We start from the raw sequence: 10,168 nt of genomic DNA on the forward strand, positions 1-10,168 counted from the left end.
GGAAATTTTCACAACGTCAGCATATAATGTAGGTCTAATATTCTCACCACGATAATGTTCAATACGGCAAAGTTGGGGAAGAATCAATTTTTCAACAAGTTGTTTTACTTGAGACAGTATTAAGTTCAACTTGATATCAGTTACAAGTCAACATGGTGAAACTCCGATTGTTGTTAATCACGACTCCCTATCATGCATGGGTAGTGCTCGCACACTGACCGACATCGAATGGTTGTTCCGCGGAGCGCATGCGTGTTATAATTCACAACACTATAGAGCTAACAATTTTCTAGTTGGTAGTTGTGTACCTCGTGGGTGAGCAAACATGATATCTGTCTTAACAATTTGTTTTCACTATTCTGAAGCGGTAAAGTGGGGGGGGGGGGGGCATTGACTATAAATGAGACCTGATAAGCTCCTGTTATAAGTAAATATTTCCTGACGTAAACATAAATAAATTGTGACAAGTCTGTGACTCCCTAAGGACCGCCATCTATGTATTTAATGAGTGATTAGGCCCTACACGTGTGCTCGTGGCTTTGGTTTACTTGTAGATCACAGAAGGACGCGTGTCGTATATTGCTGGTGGACCATGAGGATACTGAAAATAAAAAGACAGAAAATAACGTAAAAATGATATTAATAAAAAATAATGAATAATAATGAATAATGAAGGGTATACATACAAATAGCAAAATAGCCAGAATGCCAGACAGCCTTATGTTGGTTGGTTCTGGTATGTTAGCTGAATTTTACAATTTCCTTCCATGTTTAGCAGTTTCAGTAAATGTACATGAAATTATATTTTTGAGTAATTCTAACGATCTTTTTACAGCGAAGGCAAGCTTTTGAGAGTGAGGATGACGTCACCAGGTGTTATAGTTTCTTTATTAAAGTAAATTTATTAATGATGAATTAATGGCTCAGCTGTGCGTACATTTAAAAAACTTGTGAAACTGATTCGAGGCCATTATAACTATTGTACACAGAGATGTTACACAAGATCGACAGTAAAATAATACTTAGCAACCTCCATAGATGTAAAGCATAGAGTTGATTATAGATAAACTATATTCAACTCTACGGTGTAAGCATTTGAAGCAGTTGCGCGATGTTATCTACGTCATACGTTTGACATACATGAGCCTACTATTAGCAGTGTATGCACCTAAATAGCCTATACTCGAGTAAAATAATACTTAGCAACCTCCATAGATGTAAAGGATAGAGTTGGATATTCAACTCAATGCTGTTAGCATTTGAACCAAATGCGCGATGTTCTCTACGTCAAACGTTTGACATACATGAGCCTACTATAAGCAGTGTATGCACCTCATTGACCTATACTCGAGTAAAATCATACTTAGCAACCTCCATAGATGTCAAGCATAGAGTTGGATATAGATACACTATATTCAGCTCTATGATGTAAGCATTTGAACCAAATGCGCGATGTTCTCTGCGTCTTACGTTTGACATACATGAGCCTGCTATTTGAAGTGTATGCACCTAAATAGCCTATACACGAGTAAAATAATACTTAGCAACCTCCATAGATGTCAAGCATAGAGTTGGATATAGATACACTATTCAGCTCTATGATGTAAGCATTTGAACCAAATGCGCGATGTTCTCTGCGTCTTACGTTTGACATACATGAGCCTGCCATATAGCAGTGTATGCACCTAAATAACCTACACTGGAGATTGGGAACGCGAACGGATGGCTTTATCTGCTGTAATGAAACGACTTTGGCATGATACTCTCGGTAATCGACAAGTCTGTTTTCGATGGCAAGTGAAGTGGAGGAGCCCCTGCCCCTGAGTATCGGTTTAGCGACGAAGCATACCAGTATACTATACATAGGAAACATATTTTAAGAGACACTCAACCATAGATTGATTTTAAAAGGACCACAGATTGAACTTAGATTTACCGTGTAGTATATTGCTAATGGCTTGATATTACTGATGAGGTTGTGCATTAATCTACTGGTATTAGTGACTTGGTAAGCAGTTAGGGGGGCTCTCTCGATATACTGCACCAACTTCAATTATCACAGTATAATTCCGCGCTGGTTAGTATAGATTCCTTTAGATTATTTCAAACTGTGGTCTGAACCCATGACAGATTGTTTCAAAGATACTTGACATGAAATCATTTATGTATTTGCTAACAGTGTTAATTATGATAAATACAAGGCAGTCGTCCAGTGTAAAGTTGGTACAAATAAAATGTTATTGTGTGGTTTATGACTCAAATATAGAAATATAATGAGAAAATGGGTCAGAGTGCGGGCGCAGTGCTCAAATATGACCAATTCGTAGACTATAGATATGAAGATGGGAAAGTGCAGTACTATAGTTTATCGACACGAAATAGGAATCGATAACTTGATGAAAGATTTATTGGTTGTTACTGCATCTAATTAACCATGAGACCCCAAAGAATACGTTTACCGTGGTGTATACTAGTATTCTAGTAGGTGTTCAGAGTGCAGTTACTGTGGTGAGACAGGTCGGTGTCAAACTGCGTCATATACTTACAATATCAAGTGCAGAATTAAAATTATCCGTTTTATTGTCTTACATCGTTTCTAGCAGTGGGTACCACGAGAAAAGCTCCACAACAGTCGACGAACATCCCGAATAGAGATACGATCAACAGGATGGTTGCCATGACGATAACGGTAGCGTAGATGGATAATCCTCTCGAGCGCTCTTCATTAAGGAGATTACCACTGTCGTTGAGGTAGTCATCATACACGGCCCAGGTTAGGAGAGCAATGATAACACACACTGTGATGAATGTGATCAGGTTGGCGACCAGCGACACGATTGGAAACTATATTAAAACAATGATAAAGAAATCAACAACGGTTTATGGCAAATAGCTACTGTATGGTTTGGTCTCGTGTATCCATGTATGAGAAGGTAATGATGATAGTTTACAACAGCTGTAAACTAAACTTGAAATTTCTAACGATATAGCGTAATACAGTGGTTGTTCTCTCAGTGTAAATGTGCGTGTATATGGAACGGTATGATCGTCGCGCATCCCGGTACATGCCTGGGCTTGGCACTTGTGTTCCTAACATGACGTCATCATTGTCTTGTTGTGAAATCGCATTCTCAGATATCTATTTTTCGGATGCGAATATTAAAACGTTAATTACTAATTAGTCCTTGAGGTTTACAAGGTGATGAAGATAGTTTTGAACATAGATTTTCTCATAGATTCAGAGGAAGTTACTCTCGATTAGTTGGATTTTTCGTGTCATGGCCTCTTTATACAATGATAAGAAATCAACAACGGTTATGGTAAATAGCTACTGTATGGCTGGGTCTCGTGTATCTATTTATTGGAAGGTAATGATGATAACTATTAAACAATAATAAGAAATCAAGAACGGGTATGACAAATAGCTATTGTATGGTTGGGTCTCGTGTATCCATGTATTGGAAGGTAATGATGATAACTATTTAACAATGATGAGAAATCAACAACGGTTAGGCTATGGCAAATAGCTATTGTATGGTTGGGTCTCGTGCATCCATGTATTGGAAGGTGATGATGATAACTATTAAGCAATCATAAGAAATCAACAACGGTTAGGCTATGGCAAATAGCTATTGTATGGTTGGGTCTCGTGTATCCATGTATTGGAAGGTAATGATGATAACTATTTAACAATGATAAGAAATCAACAACGGTTATGGCAAATAGCTATACTGTATGGTTGGGTCTCTTGGATCCATGTATTGGAAGGTAGCAATGGTAATTTAGCGTAACATGCATGAATGAAATACACAGAAAAGGGGGAGGCTGATCTATTAGTGTTACTATATAGGAGTCAAAGAGGGCTAAATGATAATAGTATAGTTTAGAGCATGGTTTCTCTACTTTTATGCCCCCACGAACCTCCCGTGGATGTCAGAGTTGTCCACGAACCCCCAACTTTTCGAGACACGACCTGAGTCATTATGATACTAAAATACGCATTACAGTGCTTCGTAAAAGATTAAGTTCATAGTGTAATAATGTAAGGTTTGTCGATATAGGTACGACTTTTGTACATTACTAAATTATATGATATATCAGATATTAGTTCAACAAAAAGGACTCTAGTTTTGACTTTCACAAATGTCTCATGAACCCGTTGGAATGGACTCAGTCACCCCCTGGAGATTCATGCACCCCAGTTAGGGAACCCCTGGTTTAGAGTAAGTGGAAAGCATAGACCCAGAATGGAATACTAACAAAATGACTATGTCAGCCTCCCCTTACCTCGGGGCTAGATTAAGTTTGTGGGGTCCCGGGTGTGTGTGTGTTTTTTTTTTTTAATAAAGATAAATGTTACAACAAACTCTCATGTTTGGATTCCTCAGATTTTGTTAGACAAAGGCTAGGCACGTGTTAGCCTGGTACTGTGTGCTGTGCTCAACTTGTCACGATCGTGTATAGTACCTTATACTCGTAAGGTGTTGTTACAAGAAGTAGATACAGGCTGTTAAAGTTAAATCCAACAGATACATGACTACTAAGCTTGCAAAAGATTTTACGTTACATTACTTCAAATTAAACTGCGAAACAATTTGGCTAGAAGGGATTATAAAGTTAAACAGGCGGCACCTTGTAGAACTCCGGCTGTGTAGAGATATGTTAGGCCTTTGAAGGCCGTTGTTGCAGAATTATTAAACAATCTAACAACCTAATACAAGATCTAGTTTGGACATTCTTCTCTAGCAAATGAGGGTCAATGAAAACAAAGCATTCCGTAAATCAAGGAGTTACCTTAAAGAATGAATAAGTGTCCCTTCTTTTCGATCTGCCTAGAACCTCAGCTACAATGGTCATCCCGGTGAGAAGTAACTGTAAAAACAAAACAAAAACACAAAGGAATATTACGTCATGATTGCGGGCTGCAGTGTGCCAAAATAACACAATAGACTATCGTATCATATTCATCTTCCTTGAAGTTCCTTTACTTACAACCATAGATATAGATACAGGACCTATGCTGTAATTTAGAAGTAGAATAAACACGTGCTGCACCATTTTAAAGGATAACGTTTTGTTTCTCCCTCTGTCGATCCATCGATGTAAATTAAAGGCTTCAAAGTTTAAGAAACTAGCTGGAAGGGATGTTGTCGACGTGTTTCATTTAAACGGATTATATATATATGAAGCCAAGATCAGTTCATGTTTCAAAAAGTACGTGAAACATCTACTTACTCATCACCATATGTCACGACAATTGAACGATAAGATTTCTCCAGAAGCATACAAAATACGAGGAAAATATTTCTTTCAAAGCAGTTGAGGATATCACGTGAGGCGTATATTGTTTTCAAAACAATGTAGGCAAGTTCACTGTATAGTCCCCTCAAAGTTAACAAATCCAACACAAAGAAACTCAACATCTCAGAAGAAAATAAATACAATGAAGTTATAGTTTACTTACGAATACTCCGCCAAAGAGAGGTACTGCTTTAGCCTGGTTATCAGTGGTCATCCGAAGGCTGAATGTCTCCAGTCCCAGCAAAATGAAAGCCAGGCCGAATAGGATGGTAACGCCTCCGATCCATCCTGAGAAGCTACGACGAAAACCCATCTCGAAACGGACCTGAAATTATATGAAATCCAACAGCGAATGAGAAGCTAAAATACATTAGCGCCATAAAGACAGCCTAGAAAGCATTTATGGCTAAATTTGTTGTTGGTACAAAACCAATTCCAAAAGTAGGCATACGTATTTGATAGGTAGTATTCCCTATAGAAGGGGTAGAATTGCGAGGCAATAAAAGAAAATGGCCTCCTATCTGAGGATTAAACTCATTATTGACCATAACTGTTTAGCATATTACAAATCCTAATAAGTTTTGAGCCGAAAGTAAACTATTGGTTCTGGTTTACATAGGAGGCATCCTTATTTGATTTTCTAGCATGTATTAGGGGGAGGGGGGGGGGGGAGGGCAAAGCTGGTGGCCAGTCGAGACAAGTAACAGGCTAAGATGCAAGACCTCGACAAAGTTTAAAGATCTACAAGGGATTGTAGAAAGCAAAACTGTAGGGTAAACATACAAACAATGCTCGATAAAGTCCTGTCAACTCTAGTCCCTATGGTAAGAAACTTACGATGACTTAACGCCTCATAAACAAACACCTTTTAAACCGATTACATTGTTCAATTAAACTATAAAGCTCGCAGCAAACTGCCCGAATGATCACTACCCGACTCAACAATCCGTTACCTATATGTTCGTCCGTCGTGAAAACTAATGGACTTACAAGTGGACCACATCCCCCCCCCCCACACACACACCGCACAGTGAACAACTGATTAGCCCACAGTCGTACAGTAAGCACAGACACACACTGCCCGACTCTCAACGATTTAAGAGCCGAGTCGGATCTTGTGAGCACTCGAGCAGTTTGGCCCAACCTAATACACACCTACTCTTATATATTTTCTAACGCAAATAATTTATACTAATGTCTATATACATATATGCTAATGTCTTCATGCTAATGTCCATAGAGTGAACATGAGCCATGTCTTATCATCATACAGTAAACTGATGGATATTCAGGGGTATATGCAGGGAGGGGTATATGCAGGGATATATGCAGGGGTATATGCAGGGGTATAGTCAGGGTATATGCAGGGGTATAGTCAGGAGTATATGCAGGGGTATATGCAGGGGTATATTCAGGGGTATATTCAGGGGGAAAAGGAGGGGTATATACAGGGGTATATGCAGGGGGATATGCAGGGAGGGGTATATGCAGGGGGTATGCAAGGGTATATGCAGGGGTATATGCAGTAGTATATTCAGGGGTATATTAATGGGTATATGCAGGGGTACATTCAGGGATATAGTCAGGGGTATAGTCAGGGGTATATTAATGGGTATATGCAGGGGTACATTCAGGGGTATAGTCAGGGGTATAGTCAGGGGTATATTAATGGGTATATGCAGGGGTACATTCAGGGGTATATGAAGGGGTATAGTCAGGGTATATCCATGAGTGAATGCAGGGGTATATGCAGGGGTATATGCAGGGGTATATGCAGGGGTATATCGATGGGTATATCCAGGGTATATTCAGGGATATATCCATGGGTACCATTCAGGAGTATATCCAGGGGTAGCCATCATGGGCATATATAATTTATATACATATGAGTCGTGCTACATATATAGTATAGCACTTAACCAGTACTTAACTAGTATTGTGTGTAGTTGAAGAACTATGCAGTGACGTCGCGAGATATTTCAATCTTGGGTGGCACAGCACTTAATAAGGGGGACAATGTGTATTTGTGAATGCCGTCCTGAGGGAGGGGTCTAAGGGGATGGGTTTCTCCCTCCTCTTTGAGAATATTTTGATTAGTTAAGGGTCCTTAGCTGCAATCTGGTGCTATATTTTGCAACTTGAAGTAACTTTATGTTCAAGAAATATTCGGGCTTAGTCTGTCCGATATTTATGTTTATAATTGAGGCAGATAAAGTTTGTGTTTGAGTTTTTTTTTTAATACTACAAATCGAACCTGGGGGGGGGGGGACTGGGTGGCACGATTTTATTACTCTATGCAAGTATAGTATTCTATGTTAATATAATACGCTATGAAAGTTTAATACTCTATGCAAGTACAATACTCTATGCAAGTATTGAACTCTATGCAAGTATAGAACTCTATGCAAGTATAGAACTCTATGCAAGTATAGTTTTCTATGTGCAAGTATTGTACTCTATGAAACTATAATACTCTACGCGCGCATAGTACTCTACGCAACTATAGTACTCTATGCAATTATAGTAACTTTCCGAATAAGACTTAAGTTACCAGGTATGCAAGTATAGTACTGTATTGTATGCTATAACACAGAGACACAAAGCTACAGTACAGCACACTACAAAATGCAGATTTGTACTAGAAACTTAGGTACTAATTTAGAATCCGTACCAATCGACCCTACTTCATAACCCCTAACCCTACTTCCTTACCTAACTCCCTAACCCCTGACCATATTCCCTACTTCCTAACCCTAATTCCTGACCCTAACCCTACTTTCTAACCCATAACCTTATTCTGTCGATTCGAAGTAAGCTTTCCCATTCATATGGTACGGATTCTAAAGTTAGGCCGAAACTTAGATATGAACAAAGGCCTTCATATTGTTGATTGCATTATTTGGTACAATAATACCTGTAATCATTGCGAATGTAGGTTGTGGCAGTCCCACACACACACTTACTATCCCATTCGAAGTGTTTGCTATGCTAAGAACGATACAACTAATATCTTCCTTTTTACATAGGCCTATTTGGTTTGCTTTCATTTTGTTCAGTCGGAATATAGGCTGCATAGGTCACTGGGATCAGAAGTTCATAACGTGTACTGCGGCACAGGAATCTTACGATATTAATATTGTATTTATAAAACTTGGAGTTAACTTGAAAGTAAATCCAAAACGGGTGAGCAAATGTTGCGCCCGATATCGGATCGATAATTAACTTACCTCTGATGAAATTTCTCCGTGAATTCGTCGTAAAAAATTGTTCGAGTATAGGCCTATATAGTTGCCGTGGATAGTGAGTTGTACAATTGTAGAGTTACCGACAGTGTATGGAACTTTCTAACGTCATCCGAGTATGTGGACTGTTGAGAAGGGTGTGTGTACTGGTGACTTCATTGCGGGTTCTTTGTGTTTGTGCAGTCTCTAGTTTTTAGGCTCTTTCGTTGATTTCGATAAGTCTTTTGTTGGTGTGCCTTCAACTGTGTCTATCTTATTTGCGTAAGGATAGCGGGCTGAATACCGCTTATATTGTGAGGCCGCGAAAGGGTTCAACCATTCTATAGTATTATAGTAGACAATACGGGGAACTGTATAGAAAAAGCTATGAAAAGATGTAGCCTAACTATATAGATAAGCTATGAAAAGATGTAGCCTAACTCCATGATGACACGGCATAGCAGGAAATTCGATTCACAAGTTCAGTATATTTGAAAATACTGAGTCATCTATAGTTCAATTCTGTATGTAGGGAAAATCAAAGGTTAGTCGCTTCTCGGCCGTTTGGCTAAGATCATTTTTGTAGTATTTGTTTTCCTGGGCGAATTTTCTTTTCTTTTTTCTTAAAAAGTATAAGTTCCCTTTCGGGGGGAATGGTGATACACACCCGACGATGGTCACACAGTCACATTCCTGATGCAAGGGGACTGGGGTTGAGAGCGGATCAGTCGTTCGGTTGTTTGGTTTTCGTGCCCAGGTTCTTTCCTGGGCGACTTTTTATTTTTTCCTAGGGGGAGGGGGTGTCCCGCTCCCCTCTGGATTTTTTTTTTTGCATTTCCAGGTGGTCTCAGATGCAATTTGGTGCAATATAGCACACTTCAACCCACCCACTCCATTTTGTAAATACTTTTGCATTTTCACCTGGCCTTAGATGCAATTTGGTGCTCCAAATGAGATTTTTTTTCTCTCATCTGGAAATGAAAAAGGGGTTTTCTGACTTGCGAAGCGGGGGGGGGGCAGAATGATACTTCCGCCCCCATACTTTTTCACTGGGGGGCTGGCGCCCCCTCCAGCCCCCGGTTCCTACGCCCGTGGGTTGAGAGCGGATCAGTCCTTCGGTAGTTCTTTCCTGTGTGACTTTTCTTAAAAAGTATATCAAAGGTTCCTCAACAACCTGATACGGCCCGGGATCAAAAAAAAATAATCAATGCATAAAGTTACGCCAGGTTCATTACCCGGATCTTGGAGTATCCGAGATCCAACTTCCATTCTTGACACAGTCACTACTTGTTAACTGTACAGTGTAGATTGCTGACGTAAATCTCAGTGGCGTAGGAAGGTACTTTTGAGTGAGGGGGGGGGGGGGGCTGAAGACTGATGGCCGGCCTGGGGGAGGGGTCTAAGGGGAGGGGGTGTCCCCCTTCTCTTTGGAAATTGTTTGCATTTCCAGGTAGCCTTATTTGCAATTTGGTGCAATATAGCACACTTCAACACCCACTACATTTTGTTAGTAATTTTGCATTTTCACCTGGCCTTAGATTGGAATGAAACGGGGGTTTTCTGACTTGCGAAGCGGGGGGGGGGGGGAGGGCGTAATGATACTTCCGCCCCCATATTTTTCACTGGGGGGCTGGCGCCCCCCATCC

The 10,168-nt window shown here is 39.9% G+C and overlaps 1 protein-coding gene across 2 annotated transcripts; it reads right to left on the reverse strand.

Annotated features, from left to right (window-relative positions):
• Nucleotides 1-388: 388 nt before the first annotated feature.
• On the reverse strand, nucleotides 389-8,700 carry LOC139983048 (uncharacterized). 2 transcript variants are annotated; one of them, XM_071996385.1, is made up of 5 exons: nucleotides 8,529-8,700; nucleotides 5,465-5,626; nucleotides 4,795-4,872; nucleotides 2,547-2,844; nucleotides 389-601 (listed from the first exon to the last, which is right to left on the reverse strand). In XM_071996385.1, exons 2-4 carry the CDS (start codon nucleotides 5,612-5,614, stop codon nucleotides 2,578-2,580), a joined length of 495 nt encoding a protein of 164 aa, XP_071852486.1. In that variant the 5' UTR covers nucleotides 5,615-5,626; nucleotides 8,529-8,700; the 3' UTR covers nucleotides 389-601; nucleotides 2,547-2,577. The 2 variants fall into 2 exon arrangements, with proteins under 2 accessions (XP_071852486.1, XP_071852485.1); XM_071996384.1 differs by having other exon boundaries at nucleotides 2,590-2,844; nucleotides 8,529-8,695.
• Between the last annotated feature and the right edge of the window lie 1,468 nt (nucleotides 8,701-10,168).

This window comes from Apostichopus japonicus, chromosome 16, assembly GCF_037975245.1.
Source record: "Apostichopus japonicus isolate 1M-3 chromosome 16, ASM3797524v1, whole genome shotgun sequence".
In the NCBI taxonomy this organism is placed as follows: domain Eukaryota; kingdom Metazoa; phylum Echinodermata; class Holothuroidea; order Aspidochirotida; family Stichopodidae; genus Apostichopus; species Apostichopus japonicus.